The 17,500-nt window shown below is 33.1% G+C and overlaps 1 protein-coding gene across 2 annotated transcripts in view; it reads right to left on the bottom strand.

Moving 5' to 3' along the window:
• Positions 1-17,500, bottom strand: part of LOC133569293 (cadherin-6-like) — a 134,957-nt gene that overhangs the window by 27,023 nt on the left and 90,434 nt on the right. For both annotated transcript variants that reach the window (XM_061921523.1, XM_061921524.1), the window contains exons 4-5: positions 11,519-11,638; positions 2,396-2,563 (exon numbers count right to left, since the gene is read on the bottom strand). In XM_061921523.1, coding sequence (XP_061777507.1) covers positions 2,396-2,563; positions 11,519-11,638 — 288 coding nt within the window. The remainder of the gene's footprint in view (positions 1-2,395; positions 2,564-11,518; positions 11,639-17,500) is intronic.

Genomic DNA, 17,500 nt, shown 5'->3' on the forward strand with positions numbered 1-17,500 from the left:
ACACAAGTGAATGTAAAGCGTACTTGGTCAACAGCCATACAGGTCACACTGAGGGTGGCCGTATGAACAACTTCAACACTGTTACAAATATGCGCCACACTGTGAACCCACACCAAACAAGAATGACAAACACCTTTCGGGAGAATATACGCACCGTAACACAACATAAACACAACAGAACAAATACCCAGAACCCTTACACCCCCAACTCAACCCCACCCACCTCAAAAAGAATGCACTTTGTGACTTCAATAATAAATATGGCAGTGCCAAGTTGGCATTTTTTCTCCATAACTTGAGTTGATTTATTTTGGAAAACCTTGTTACAATGTTTAATGCATCCAACAAAATAAGGCATAAAAATGTGTTAATTCCACGACTCTATATATCGGTATCGGTTGATATCGGTATCGGTAATTAACAGTTGGGCAATATCGGAATATCGGCAAAAAAAGCCATCATCGGACATCTCTACCCCAGACCATGGTGTTGTGTGGCGGAGCGGGGGCCCTGGGATGTCCCGTTCCCATCTTTTTTCTGACTTCTTGGGGACGAGAAGGTTTTCGGAAACAAAGAACTGGGAGTAAATCTGCATGCTAACACGCTATTATTTACTTTTTGGGCACAAGTGAGCTAGCAGAACGGCTTTACGGTCATGAAAAATAAAAGCAGGGGACAACATCTGCAGACTAAGAAACATTTAGCCAGCTCTTACTCAGGCGGTTGAAGGTCGTCCCAAGTGAGAAAGAAATGCGTTATTTGGACTTCTAGCTGCATGCTAACAGGTTATTAGCATGGGGTTTGGGTGGTAGGGTTGCAACACTCCGGGAATGTTCAAAATTGAAAACTTTCAATGGGAATATATGGGAATAAACATTGAATGCAACATGCTAGATCAGGGGTCACCAACCTTTTTGAAACCAAGAGCTACTTCTTGGGTAATGATAAATGCGAAGGGCTACCAGTTTGATACACACTTAAATAAATTGTCAGAAATAACCAATTTGCTCAATTTACCTTTAATAACTAAATCTATAGAAATAAAAAAAATGGGTATTCCGTCGTACATTTTTTTTCCTTTTACGGAAGTTTTTTTTGTAGAGAATAAATGATGAAAAAAACACGTAATTGAATGGTTTAAAAGAGGAGAAAATACGAAAAAAAATGAAAATTACATTTTGAAACATAGTTTATCTTCAATTTCGACTCTTTAAAATTCAAAATTCAACCGAAAAAAATGAAGAGAAAAACTAGCTAATTCGAATCTTTTTGAAAAAAAAAAAAAAAAAAAAATCATTAGTAATTTTTCCTGATTAAGATTAATTTTACAATTTTGATGACATGTTTTAAATAGGTTAAAATCCAATCTGCACTTTGTTAGAATATATAACAAATTGGACCAAGCTATATTTCTAACAAAGACAAATCATTATTTCTTCTAGATTTTCCAGAACAAAAGTTCTAAAGGAAATTCAAAACACTTTGAAATAAGATTCAAATTTGATTCTAAATATTTTCTAGATTTGCCAGACAATTTTTATTTTTATTTTAATCATAAGTTTGAAGAAATATTTCACAAATATTCTTCGTCAAAAAAACAGAAGCTAAAATGAAGAATTAAATTAAAATGTATTTATTATTCTTCACATTAAAAAAATAAAATTACTTGAACATTGATTTAAATTGTCAGGAAAAAAAGAGGAAGGATTCTAAAAGGATAAAAGGTATATGTGTTTAAAAATCCTAAAATCATTGTTAAGGTTGTATTTTTTCTCTAAAATTGTCTTTCTGAAAGTTATAAGAAGCAAAGTAAAAAAAATAATGAATTTACTTAAACAAGTGAAGACCAAGTATTTAAAATATTTTCTCGGATTTTCAAATTCTATTTGAGTTTTGTCTCTCTTAGAATTAAAAATGTCGAGCAAAGCGAGACCAGCTTGCTAGTAAATAAATAAAATTTAAAAATAGAGGCAGCTCACTGGTAAGTGCTGCTATTTGAGCTATTTTTAGAACAGGCCAGCGGGCGACTCATCTGGTCCTTACGGGCTACCTTGCAGCATGATTATTAGTTCAAACAACCTGATAAATGCGAATTCTGATGAATTTCAACCCTGCACTGTGCATTCCTCCATCACATCTGCAGTGCACATCTTACTTAGATTTCAGTTTTTGCAGAGAGGGACCTTCATTACAAAGTCGTGATGCTTTACTTCAGCCACAGGCTAACAGTAATTAGCATATGGGCGTGGCTTGTTGGACGGGCGCTAATATATAAATATAACATATTTTGTACTTTTTTAGGGGCGTGGCTTGAGAATGAAAAGCAAGTAAGACTAGGACCTTCATTCATAAGGAAGGAAGTGACATTGATCAGGTACCCGCCCCCAAAACTCACTCTTGGTGAAGCGCGGCGGGTTGTCGTTGATGTCGGAGAGCGTGATGCTGACGGTGGTGGTCCCCGACAGACCCCCCATCTGTCCCGCCATGTCCTTAGCCTGGATGACCACCTGGTAGTTCTCTTTGACCTCCCGGTCCATGCCGGGCAGGGCTGTCTTGATCAGGCCTGCACAAAAAAAAAAAAAAAGACTTTTTATTGATTTCAAACGTACAAATATTAGCATTATTATTTGTGTTATGAATAATAATATTGATTGTAAAAATTATTTTTGATGAAAAAAAAAATAGGGCCCTGTTTTCCCAGAAAAAAATATTGTACATATTAATTTTTAAACTAAGAATATAAAACATAATATAAAAAACAAAGATCACATAAAATACAATATTCATAAAAATTATAATAATTTGCATACTTTTGTTATTCCCAAGAAATAAATGTATTATTTAGGGAAGAGAGTCATTAAAAAAATTAATACATGTATTTAAATGTATTAAAAAAATAATAATAATGAAAAAATATATATATATATATATACAATAAAAAAAATGTGTCAAACTCCTGACCTGGAAAGGTATTTGATCTATTAATTATTTATTTATTGATTTAATATTAGTAATTATTACGGTACCAGTATTGATCCAATCCAATCCACTTGATTTATAGAGCACATTTAAACAACAAAATGCACAACAATATCAAAAACAACATTAAAGTACTATCCTGAGCTTCACCAAAAAAGACATTCAAATAAATAATAATAAAAAATAATAAATAAATAAATATAAAACCAATATAAAATAAATAAGATTAAAGGTGATAAAGTCACCTGCAGTTGAAGCATACAGGGTAAGAGTGGCTCAAAAGCGCCCCTGCTGGTTTACTGCAGCACTGCAGTGCACTGAGGCTGGCGGGGATGTACAGTAAGCAGTACAGTAAGCTGGTGAATATCCAACTGTGGTACGAGGCTCCATCTAGAGGTACGCCAAATAATCACTTAATTAAATATTCATACACAGTGTGACTGTTCAAACTGTATGTAATGTTACAGTGGGCAAAAATATTAAATAAACGTGTTCAATAAAACCTCTGCCTTGGTTTTTAATGAATACTTAGGCCTACTACGCTACTGTATTTTAATGTTGGTCATTATGGTGGTGCAAGAAGCCTGAGAACCACTGCAGTAAGCAGTACAGTAAGAAGTACAGTAACAGTATAGTAAGAAGCACAGTAATGTAAGCAATACAGTGAACATTAGAGTATTAGTATAGTAAGAAGTACAGTATCAGTAAGTATTACAGTATCAGTAGAGTAATAATTACAGTAGCAGTATGAAGTACAGTGAGAATTGCAGTAGCATTACAGTAAGAATTACAGTAGCAGTATGAAGAAAAATAAGATTATAGTAACCAGTACAGTAAGAGTATAGTAAGCAGCACAGTAAAAATTGCAGTTGCAGTATGAAATAGACTAAGAGTATACTAAGCAGTACAGGAAAAATTGCAGTAGCAGTACAGTAATAATTACAGTGGCAGTATGAAGTACAGTCAGGGTATATTAAGCAGTACAATAAGAATTGCAGTAGCATTACAGTAAGAATTACAGTAGCAGTATAAAGTACAGTAATAGTATAGTAAGCAGTACAATTATAATTACAGTATCAGTACATTAATTACAGTAGCAGTATGAAATACAGTAAGAGTATATTAAGCAGTAGAGTATAATTACAGTAGCAGTACAGCAAGAATTACAGTAGCAGTATGAAGAACAGTAAGAGTATAGTAAGCAGTACAGTAAGAATTGCAGTATGAAGTACAGTAAGAGTATAGTAAGCAGTACAGTAAAAAATATTGTAAGCAGTACAGTAATAATTGCAGTGGCATTACAGTAAAAAGTACAGTAGCAGTATGAAGTACAGTAAGAATATAGTAAGCAGTACAGTAAGAATTGCAGTAGCAGTATGAAATACAGTAAGAGTATAGTAAGCGCTACAGTAAGAATTGCAGTAGTAATCAACAATAATTTCAGTTAGCAGTATGAAGTACAGTACGAGTATAGTAAGCAGTACAGTGCGAGTATAGTAATCAGTACAGTACGAGTAGAATAAGCAGTACAGTACGAGTATAGTTAGCAGTACAGTATGAGTATAGTAAGCAGTACAGTACGAGTATAGTAAGCAGTACAGCAATAATTGCAGTAGCATTACAGTAAGAATTACAGTAGCAGTATGAAGTACAGCGAGAGTATAGTAAGCAGTGAAATAATGATTACTGTAGCAGTATATTAATTACAGTAGCAGTACAGTAAGATTACAGTAGCAGTATGAAGTACAGTAAGACTATATTAGCAGTACAGTAAGAATTGCAGTAGCAACAATTGTTTATTGTTGTTCTTCGGTCAATGGTCAACAAAGCAAAACAAACAGTTGTACATTCATAGATTGAAAATAAGAAATGTTGCAGACTAAAAGGGTTTAGGCTGAAGTTAAACACTTATTGCGTCCAACCCTCTAAATAATGTCAAGTACAAAATAAAGCAGTATGTAAAGCAGTACAGTAAGATCATAGTAAGCAGTGCAGTGATAGTGTGGTAAGCAGTATAGCAATAATTGCAGCACCGTTACAGTAAGAATTAAAGTAGCAGTATGAAGTACAGTAAGAGGATAGTTAGCAGTACATAAATAATTACAGTAGTAGTACATTGATTACAGTAATAATAACAGTAGCAATATGAAGTGCAGTAAGAGTATAGTAAGCAGTACAGCAATAATTACAGTAGCACTATGAAGTACAGTAAGAGTATATTAAGCTGTACAGTAAGAGTATAGTAAGCAGTACAGTAAGAATATAGTTAGCAGTATAGTAAGAATTGCAATAGCAGTACATTAATAATTACAGTAGCAGTATGAAGTACAGTAAGCAGTACAGTAAGAGTTACAGTAGCAGTACAGTATGAATTAGAGTAGCGGTAAACAGTACATTAAGAGTATACATTAGTAAGCAGTACAGTAAAAGTACAGTAAGCAGTATATTGCGAGTGCAGTAAGCAGTACAGTAAGAGTATAGTAAGCAGTACAGTAAGAGTATAGTAAGCAGTACAGTAAGAGTACAATAAGAGCACAGTAAACAGTACAGTAACAGTATAGTAAACAATACAGTAAGAGTACAATAAAAAAATACAGTAAGCATATAGTAAGCAGCACAGTAAGAGCACAATAAGAGTACAGTAAGAGTACAATAAAAATACAATGAGAGTATAGTAAGCAGTACAGTAAGAGTATAGAAATCGGTACAGTATGAGTAGCAGTAAGCAGTACAGTAAGAGTACAGTGAACAATATAGTAAGAGTATAGTAAGCAGTGCAGTATGGGTACACTAAGAGCATAGTAAGCAGTACAGTAAGAATATAGTAAGCAATACAGTAATAGTATAGTAAGCATTACAGTGTGAGTAACAGTAAGCAGTACAGCAAGAGTATAGAAAGCAGTGAAGTGAAGTGAATTATATTTATATAGCGCTTTTCTCTAGTGACTCAAAGCGCTTTACATAGTGAAACCCAATATCTAAGTTACATTTAAACCAGTGTGGGTGGCACTGGGAGCAGGTGGGTAAAGTGTCTTGCCCAAGGACACAACGGCAGTGACTAGGATGGCGGAAGCGGGAATCGAACCTGCAACCCTCAAGTTGCTGGCACGGCCACTCTACCAACCGAGCTATACCGCCCCAGCAGTACAGTAAGAGTACAATAAGAGTACAATAAAATACAATAAGAGTATAGTAAGCAGTACAGTAAGAATATAGTGATCAGTACAGTATGAGTAGCAGTAAGTAGTACAGTAAGAGTACAGTAAGAGTATAATAAGCAATGCATTAAGAGTATAGTAAGTATTACAGTATGGGTACAGTTAGAGTATAGTAAGCATTACAGTATGAGTACCAGTAAGCAGTACAGTAAGAGTATAGTAAATAATACAGTAAGAGTACAGTATGGTACAGTAAGAGTACAATAATAGTACAGTAAGAGTATATTAAATAATACAGTAAGAGTACAATAATAGTACAGTAAGAGTGCTGCACTTTCCCAGGGTCCCTGCAGTCTAATTCACGGCGTGCATTTCCTCAGCTTCATAAAGTCGCGTCGTAAAGATAATGAACTTCCATCCTCAGGTGGCAAGCGAGCATCAAACATCCCAGCGCGCCACACCTCAAAATAGTCGCCGCCGCGTCAGCCCGGCCTCGAATTAACGACGCTTTCATCTTCGAGATTTATGCGCCCTCGCGCCGCCTAATGAAGTCGCCGGCAAGATTTTATTAGGAGGAGGCTCGTAGTGTTGCTTTAATTTAGGGGCGGTCTCCAACGTGATTGATCTGCGTCGTTACAAGGATCGTTTGCACCATTAGGATTTTGGATAGTTAATTACCTTTTATTGTCGTGCCTTTACTTTGAAATGTGACCTCGACGTGTGCGGAATATTCCAACTTATCCAATAAACCCCCTCATTTATTAATCAGTAGCATTGTTCTCGTAAAGTCCAAAAGTTGACTTTCTTCTTCCCTTTTGGAGTTAATGAGCGCTTAAAATTTCACCTTGTAAAGCTTTTAATTTGAAATCTGCTGGCAAATGCAAGTAAACAGGAAGTACATGTATTTACTTTATTTCAACAGTAATAAGATATCCTCTTTTAAAGATTAGCAACCGTTTATGTAGCAAATGTTTTTCAGTTAAAACATTTTTAAAAAGCTAGACAATTACAAAAAAAGTTAAAATATTAGGATAGAATAGAAATAATATATTTTTAATTATTAAACAAAATGAGCAGTGGAGATAAAGTAATATGTATAAGTAATATAAAACCTATCTTTAAAAAAAAATTGGGACTAAAAAGTCCCTATATGTTCTCCTTTTTACTTTTATTGATCATAAAACCTGCGATGAGGTGGCGACTTGTCCAGGGTGTACCCCGCCTTCCGCCCGATTGTAGCTGAGATAGGCGCCAGCGCCCCCCGCAACCCCAAAAGGGAATAAGCGGTAGAAAATGGATGGATGGATGGATGATCATAAAACATTTTACTATTAGTTTTTAATTGTCTTTGGCCTGTCTCCTCTCCACTCTGTCACACTCTTATATTCCAGACATAAAGTGTGTTAGAAATAAAAATACATCATTAACATTATTACATTCCAGAAATAAAAAGTCTTTTTTTTTTTTTTTTTGTACAGGTTTGATAATCCCTATAATTAAATGTATTTTTTAGGGAAGAGAGTTGTCAGGTTCGTCCCTGACAGTTTGGTTATGTTTTAGTTTTTTCTTCTGCATTTGTCTTTGTTTCCTCTGTGTGTGTAGTATTTCCTGTCAGCGCTCTTGTTTTGTCTGTTTCCTGTGTTTCATCCCTCAGTGCTGTGTCCCCTCAGCTGTGGCTGATTGGCACCTGGCCACACCTGGTGTCAATCAGCCAGCTGCTATTTGAACCTGCCTTCCAATCCAGTCTGGGGTGGATTATTGTCGTTGCTACCTGTCGTGTAGTGTATTGTCGTTTCTATATTGTCGCTCCTGACGTGTCGTTGCAGCGTAGCGGTAAGCTATATTTGGTAGCTTTGTGTAGCTTACTGTCTTTTGTTCCCTGCTTCCAGTTTTGTTTGTTCATAGCCTAGTTTGTTATCCACCTCGTGCGCGCTTTTTGTTGGTACCATTTTGTTTGTTTGTGTTCTAGTATTTCAATTAAATCTTGTTTTCCTGTTCAATGCCTGCCTCCTTCTCTGCATCTTGGGGTTCGTCACCAACTAACATATTAAAAAAATAAAAATAAATAAATAAATAACTCTCTCTCTCTATATATATATATATATATATATATATATACATATATATATATACATATATATATATATATATATATACATATATATATATATATATATATACATATATATATATATATACATATATATATATATATATATATATACATATATATATATATATATATATTATAGAACGTGTCTCTAATGACGCGCAGTACCTGACACGTCTGTTGTCCTCTACAAATACAGTTTGAATGAATAATGTGAGTTTTACAAAATTTAATCATTGGATTTTTACTAAAACAAACATAGTTGAATAATTAAATTTGAATAACGTGATTTTTACTCAAATAAAGTTAAATAATTACATTTAAATAATGTGAATTATAGTAAAATAAAGTTGAATAATTTAATTTATATGTGAATTTTACAAAAATAAGGTTTAACAATTTAATTTAAATAATGTGATTTGTATTTGAATAATGTTGAATGATTTGATTTAATAAGAATTTTACTCAAATAAAGTTGAATTTAATTTAAATGTGATTTTGAATAATTTAATTTAAATAATGTGAGTTTTAATAAAATAAAGTTATATAATTAAATTTAAATAATTTGATTTTTACTCAAATCAGTTTGAATAAAAACAAATAATGGGATTTTTAGTCAAATAAAGTTGAATAATTTAATTTAAATGATGTGAATTTTACTCAAAAAAAGTTGAATAATTTAATTTAAATGATGTAAATTTTATCCAAATAAAGTTGAATAATATGATTTAAATAATGTGATTTGTACTTAAAGTTGAATAATTTGATGTATTATGCATTTTACTCAAATAAAGTTTAATTTCATTCAAATCTGATTTTTACTCAATTCAAGTTTAATAATTGAATTTAAGTAATGTGTTTTACTAAGATAAAGATGAATAATTTTATTTTAAAAAATAATGTGATTTCGACTCAAATAAAATTTAATTGAATTTAAATAATGTGAGTTTTACTAAAATAAAGTTGAATAATTTAATTTAAATAATGTATTTTTTTACTAAAATAACAATTTTATTGAATTTAAATAATGTGATTTTACTCAAATAAATTTGAATAATTCCATTTAAATAATGTGATTTTTACTCAAATAAATTTGAGTAGTTAAATTTAAATAATGTGATTTTCGAGGGAGAAAAGTTGACATTTTTTTGAGGAAAAAGCATGTTTTAAGAATTATTTTTTTTGTTTTTTGTTTTTTTTAACAGAATAGAGTGTGTGTGTGTGTGTGGGTGTGTGTGTGTGTGTGTGCGTGTGTTTGTGTGTGTGTGTGTGTGTGTGTGTGTCTTTAGGGGTCATACTTCAAATAAAAAGTGAACTGAAGAAGTAATGAGAGATGAAATGATGAGGTGAGTGTGCTCATCATGCAGTCATGTCACATGTGCTCCAACATGTTAGTAATAATCCTCTCGCTAATCTGCAAATGGACTTTTTTATGCTCCTTCCCCTTTTTGTTGTTTCATGAGGACGTCATCCAGAGCTCACATTAATCATTCTAACCACATTTTGGGTCTCGTCGTTTTGCCAACATGTCTGATCCAAATCCCCCCCACGATCTCGCCCCCGCATTTAGCCTCGCCAAGCCAGCTGGTGGACATGCGGCGCCATTTTGGATCTATCTAATGGGAAATGTACAAACCCCGTTTCCATATAAGTTGGGAAATTGTGTTAGATGTAAATATAAACGGAATACAATGATTTGCAAATGATTTTCAACCCATATTTAGTTGAATATTCTACAAAGACAACATATTTGAACTGATAAACTTTTTTTTTTTGGCACATGATCATTAACTTTAGAATTTGATGCCAGTAAAATGTGACAAAGAAGTTGGGAAAGGTGGCAATAAATACTGATAAAGTTGAGGAATGCTCATCAAACACTTATTTGGAACATCCCACAGGTGTGCAGGCTAATTGGGAACAGGTGGGTGCCATGATTGGATATAAAAACAGCTTCCTAAAAAAATGCTAGGTCTTTCACAAGAAAGGATGGGGCGAGGTACACCCCTTTGTCCACAACTGCGTCAAATAGTCAAACAGTTTAAGAACAACGTTTCTCAAAGTGCAATTGCAAGAAAGTTAGGGATTTCAACATCTACGGTCCATAATATCATCAAAAGGTTCAGAGAATCTGGAGAAATCACTCCACGTAAGCGGCATGGCCGGAAACCAACATTGAATGACCGTGACCTTCGATCCCTCAGACGGCACTGTATCAAAAAACGACATCAGTCTCTAAAGGATATCACCACATGGGCTCAGGAACACTTCAGAAAACCACTGTCACTAAATACAGTCGGTCGCTACATCTGTAAGTGCAAGTTAAAGCTCTACTATGCAAAGCGAAAGCCATTTATCAACAACATCCAGAAACGCCGCCGGCTTCTCTGGGCCCGATATCATCTAAGATGGACTGATGCAAAGTGGAAAAGTGTTCTGTGGTCTGACGAGTCCACATTTCAAATTGGTTTTGGAAATATTCGACATCGTGTCGTCCAGACCAAAGGGGAAGCAAACCAATCAGACTGTTATCGACGCAAAGTTCAAAAGCCAGCATCTGTGATGGTATGGGGTGCATTAGTGCCCAAAGCATGGGTAACTTACACATCTGTGAAGGCACCATCAATGCTGAAAGGTACATACAGGTTTTGGAACAACATATGCTGCCATCTAAGCGCCGTCTTTTTCATGGACGCCCCTGCTTATTTCAGCAAGACAATGCCAAGCCACATTCAGCACGTGTTACAACAGCGTGGGTTCGTAAAAAAAAGAGTGCGGGTACTTTCCTGGCCCCCCTGCCGTCCAGACCTGTCTCCCATCGAAAATGTGTGGCACATTATGAAGCGTAAAATACGACAGCGGAGACCCCAGACTGTTGAACGACTGAAGCTCTACATAAAACAAGAATGGGAAAGAATTCCACTTTCAAAGCTTCAACAATTAGTTTCCTCAGTCCCCAAACGTTTATTGAGTGTTGTTAAAAAAAAAGGTGATGTAACACAGTGGTGAACATGCCCTTTCCCAACTACTTTGGCACGTGTTGCAGCCATGAAATTCTAAGTCAATTAGTATTTGCAAAAAAATATAAAGTTTATCAGTTTCAACATCAAATATCTTGTCTTTGTAGCATATTCAACTGAATATGGGTTGAAAATGATTGGCAAATCATTGTATTCCGTTTATATTTACATCTAACACAATTTCCCAACTCATATGGAAACAGGGTTTGTAGTTTCCCTGTGAAGCCTTGTAGAAGAAGCAGAACACTGACCAGTTTCTGGGTCCACAGAGAAGTACGGCTGGCCCTCCAGGATGCTGTACACCACCTTGGCGCTGTTCCCGTAGGTGGCGTCGTCTGCGTCTAAGGCCGTCACCTGGATGACAGACGTACCTGCAGAGAGGGAGCTTCTTGAAATTCTGTCCAATTGTATCTTTTTTGCTAATAGTTGATGATAAATGTTACATGCTAATTGTTGTGTTCTGAATGTTGATGCTAATTGCTGAATGCTAAATGTTATGTGCTAATTATTGTGTTCTGAATGTTGATGCTAATTGCTACGTGCTAAATGTTACATGCCAATTATTGCGTTCTGAATGTTGATGCTAATTGCTACGTGCTAAATGTTACGTGCTAATTATTGTGTTCTGAATGTTGATGCTAATTGCTACGTGCTAAATGTTACATGCTAATTGTTGTGTTCTGATTGTTGATGCTAATTGCTACGTGCTAAATGTTACAAGCTAATTATTGTGTTCTGAATGTTGATGCTAATTGCTACGTGCTAAATGTTGCATCCTAATTATTGTGTTCTGAATGTTGACGCTAATTGCTATGTGCTAGCTGTTACATCTTATTATTGTGTTTTGAATGTTGATGCTAATTGCTGCATGCTAAATGTTACATGCTTATTATTGTGTTCTGAATGTTGATGCTAATTGGTACGTGCTAAATGTTACGTGTTAATGGGTTCTGAATGTTGATGCCACCTGCTACATGCTAAATGTTACATGCTAATTATTGTGTTCTGAATGTTGATGGTAATTGCTACATGCAAAATTTTACATGCTAATTGTTGTGTTCTGAATGTTGATGCTAATTGCTCCGTGCTAAATGTTACGTGTTAATGGGTTCTGAATGTTGATGCCAGCTGCTACATGCTAAATGTTACATGCTAATTATTGTGTTCTGAATGTTGATGGTGATTGCTACATGCAAAATTTTACATGCTAATTGTTGTGTTCTGAATGTTGATGCTAATTGCTACGTGCTAAATGTTACGTGCTAATTATTGTGTTCTGAATGTTGATGCTAATTGCTACGTGCTAAATGTTACATGCTAATTATTGTGTTCTGATTGTTGATGCTAATTGCTACGTGCTTAATGTTACAAGCTAATTATTGTGTTCTGAATGTTGATGCTAATTGCTACGTGCTAAATGTTGCATCCTAATTATTGTGTTCTGAATGTTGATGCTAATTGCTATGTGCTAGCTGTTACACCTTATTATTGTGTTTTGAATGTTGATGCTAATTGCTACATGCTAAATGTTACATGCTAATTATTGTGTTGTGAATGTTGATGCTAATTGGTACGTGCTAAATGTTACATGCTAATTATTGTGTTCTGAATGTTGATGCTAATTGCTACGTGCTGAATGTTACATGCTAATTATTGTGTTCTGAACATTGATGCTAATTGTTAATGCTAATTGTTGATAATGATTGCTACATGCCAATTGTTAAATGCAAATTGTTACGTGCCAAATGTTACATGGTAAATGCTGCGTGCTGAATGTTGATGCTAATTGTTGATAAAAATTGTTGCATGCCAATTGTTAAATGCTAATTGCTACGTGCTAAATATTGATGCTAATTGTTGATAATAATTGTTACATGCCATTTGTTGAATGCAAACTGTTACGTGCTAAATGTTACATGTAATTGTCGCGTGCTCGTTGTTACATGCCAATTGTCTTATGCTAAATGATGATGCTAAGTATTACAGGCCTTACGTTGTAATTGTTATGTACTGAATGCTGATGATAATTGTTACGTGCTAATGGTTATGGGCTAAATGCTGATGATAATTGTTGCGAGCTAATTGTTGCATGCTAATTTTTCCGTGCTAAATGTTGATGCTAACTGTTGACAATAATTGTTACATGGTAAATAATATTGCTAATTGTAACAATATTATTGTGTGTGCTAAATAATATTGCCAATTATGTTAATTGTTACATGCTAAATAATATTGTGTGCTAAATGTGTGTGTGCTAAATAATATTGCCAATTATATGTTAATTGTTACATGCTAAATAATTTTGCTAATTGTAACAATATTATTTTGTGTGCTAAATAATATTGTTTTTTATAACATGTTAATTGTTACATGCTAAATAATATTGCTAAATGTAACATGTTAACTGTTACATGCTAAATACTATTACTAATTGTAACACTATTATTTTACGTGCTTAACAATATTGCTAATTATAATATGGTAATTGTTACATGCTAAATACTATTGCCAATTGTAACAATATTATTTTACATGCTAAATAATTTTGCTAATTATAATTTGTTAATTTTTACATGCTAAATACTATTGTTAGATCTAACAATATTTTTTTACGTGCTAAATAATTATGCTAATTCTAATATGTTAATTGTGACATGCAAAATACTATTGCTAATTGTAACAATATTATTTATGTGCTAAATACTATTGCTAATTATAATATGTTAATTATTACATGCTATATACTATTGCTAATTGTAACAATATTTTACATGCTAAAAATATTGCTAAATGTAACGTGCTGAATAATATTGCTAATTATAATTTGTTAATTATTACATGCTAAATACTATTGCTAGATGTAACACTATTGTTTAACGTGCTAAATAATATTGCTAATTATAATATGTTGATTGTTACATGCTAAATAATATCGCTAAATGTAACATGTTAATTGTTACATGCTAAAAACATTGCTAAATGTAACATGTTAACTGTTACATGCTAAATACTATTGCTAATTGTAACAATATTATTTTATTGGCTAAATAAAATTGCTCATTACAATATGTTAACTGTTACATGCTAAATACTATTGCTAATTGTAACAATATTATTTTACGTGCTTAATAATATTGCTAATTATAACATGTTGTTACATGCTAAATATGTTTGCTAATTGTAACAAAATTATTTGACGTGCTAAATAATATTGCTAATTATAACATGTTAATTGTTACACGCTAAATACTATTGCTAATTGTAACAATATTATTTGACGTGCTAAATAATATTGCTAATTATAACATGTTGATTTTTACACGCTAAATACAATTGCTAATTGCAACACTATTATTTTACGTGCTAAATAATATTGCTAATTATAACATGTTAATTATTACACACTAAATACTATTGCTAATTGTAACAAAATTATTTGACGTGCTAAATAATATTGCTAATTATAACATGTTAATTGTTACACGCTAAATACTATTGCTAATTGTAACAATATTATTTTATTTGCTAAATAAAATTGCTCATTACAATATGTTAACTGTTACATGCTAAATACTATTGCTAATAGTAACAATATTATTTTATGAGCTAAATAATATTGCTTATTATAACATGTGAATTGTTACACGCTAAATATTGTTGCTAATTGTAACAATATTATTTGACGTGCTAAATAATATTGCTAATTATAACATGTTGATTTTTACACGCTAAATACAATTGCTAATTGTAACAATATTATTTCACGTGCTAAATAATATTGCTAATTATAACATGTTAATTTTTACACGCTAAATACTATTGCTAATTGTAACAAAATCATGTGACGTGCTAAATAATATTGCTAATTATAACATGTTAATTGTTACACGCTAAATACTAATGCTAATTGTAACAATATTATTTTATTTGCTAAATAAAATTGCTCATTACAATATGTTAACTGTTACATGCTAAATACTACTGCTAATAGTAACAATATTATTTTACGAGCTAAATAATATTGCTTATTATAACATGTGAATTGTTACACGCTAAATATTGTTGCTAATTGTAACAATATTATTTGACGTGCTAAATAATATTGCTAATTATAACATGTTGATTTTTACACGCTAAATACAATTACTAATTGTAACAATATTATTTTACGTACTAAATAATATTGCTAATTATAACATGATAATTGTTACACGCTAAATACTATTGTTAATTGTAACAATATTATTTGACGTGCTAAATAATATTGCTAATTATAACATGGTAATTGTTACACACTAAATACTATTGCTAATTGTAACAATATTTTACGTGCTAAATAATATTGCTGGTTGTTCATGCTAACTGTTGCGTGCTAATGTTTACGTACTAAATGTGGATGCTGACTGCTACGTGCCAACTCTTACAGACTCAGGCTTGTCGTCAGGAGGCAACAAAATAAAAAAAATAGAAAAAAGGTATGATCCTTTGTGTTTGGTGGTGAGGCCAAGGTGGCGGAGTGTTGCCTCATTAAACCAACAGTCAAATCAAATGAGAGGGATTATTGAAGTGCGACGCAACGTGCTAACGATGCCTTGGAACCGGTATCGGCAAGCGGAATCAAATTGTTGGTACCACCAGGTGTGCAGATAATACTGTATCATCTCTTTCGGACTTATCAGGTCTTCACAGCCACGCCTTCTTCCCTCAAGTGGGGGATGAGGAAAACCGAATCCAGACCCGTTCTAGAGTAGACATTACAAGACGTTACACTGCAGTAGTGTAGAGACCACGCTGTGTTGTCTAGTCTAGAAGTAGTCATTAACATTAAGGTGGATGTAGGTTTTTGTTGTACCCTGCAAAGTGTTGATACTGTAAGTATTGTACTCATTACACACAAGCAGTTTGATTTTGACGAGCAGCTTGATTATTATTTTATTGGAGCTTCCACTTTTCACAATGTGCTAGCTTGCTGCTAATATCCATTGGCTTTGCTATTAATTGGCACAAATTAGCATTTGCAATTTTACATGGCGATTTTAACACCTTAAAATTTGGTGAAAAAAAATTGCTAATGCTAATGAGTGGCAATCAATAGCAAATTTGAAGGTGTTAAAATTGGCGTGTAAAATTGCTAATGCTAATTAGTGGCGATTATTAGCAAATTTGAAGGTGTTAAAATCGCCATGTAAAATTGCTAATCCATTGGCTTTGCTATTGATTGCCACTAATTAGCATTAGCAATTTTACATGGCAATTTTAACACCTTCAAATTTGGTATTGATTGCCATGAATTAGCATTAGCACATTTTTTCCACCAAATTTAAAGGTGTTAAAATCGCCATGTAAAATTGCTAATGCTAATTAGTGGCAATTAATAGCAAATTTGAAGGTGCTAAAATCGCCATATAAAATTACTAATCCATTGGCTTTGCTATTGATTGCCACTAATTAGCATTAGCCATTTTACAGGGCGATTTTAACACCTTCAAATTTGGTATTGATGTCCATGATTTAGCATTAGCAATTTTTTTTTCAACAAATTTGAAGGTGTTAAAATCGCCGTGTAAAATTGCTAATGCTAGTTAGTGGCAATTAATAGCAAATTTGAAGGTGTCAAAATCGCCATGTAAAATTGCTAATCTATTGTCTTTGCTATTGATTGTCACTAATTAGCATTAGCAATTTTACATGGTGATTTTAACACCTTCAAATTTGCTGAAAAAAAAAAAAAATGCAATGCTAATTAGTGGTAATCAATAGCAAATTTGTTGAAAGCAATAGCAAATTTGAAGGTGTTAAAATCTCTGTGTAGACTTGCTAATGCTAATGAGTGGCAATCAATTGCAAATTTGAAGGTGCTAAAATCGCCATGTAAAATTGATAATCCATTGGCTTTGCTATTGATTACCACTAATTAGCATTAACATTTTTTTTTTCACAATGTTTGAAGTTGTTAAAATCGCCATGTAAAATTGCTGATGCTAAGTAATGGCAATCAATAGTAAATTTGAAGGTGTTAAAATCGCTATGAAAAATTGCTGATGCTAATTGGTGGCAATCAATAGCAAATTTGAAGGTGTTGAAATCGCCATGTAAAATTGCTAATCCCCTGGCTTTGCTATTGATTGCCAGTAATTAGCATTAGCAATTTTACATGGCGATTTTAACACCTTCAAATTTGGTAAAAAAAATGCTAATGCTAATCAGTGTAAATATATAGCAAATTTGAAGGT

This window comes from Nerophis ophidion, linkage group LG15 (genome assembly GCF_033978795.1).
Source record: "Nerophis ophidion isolate RoL-2023_Sa linkage group LG15, RoL_Noph_v1.0, whole genome shotgun sequence".
NCBI lineage: Eukaryota > Metazoa > Chordata > Actinopteri > Syngnathiformes > Syngnathidae > Nerophis > Nerophis ophidion.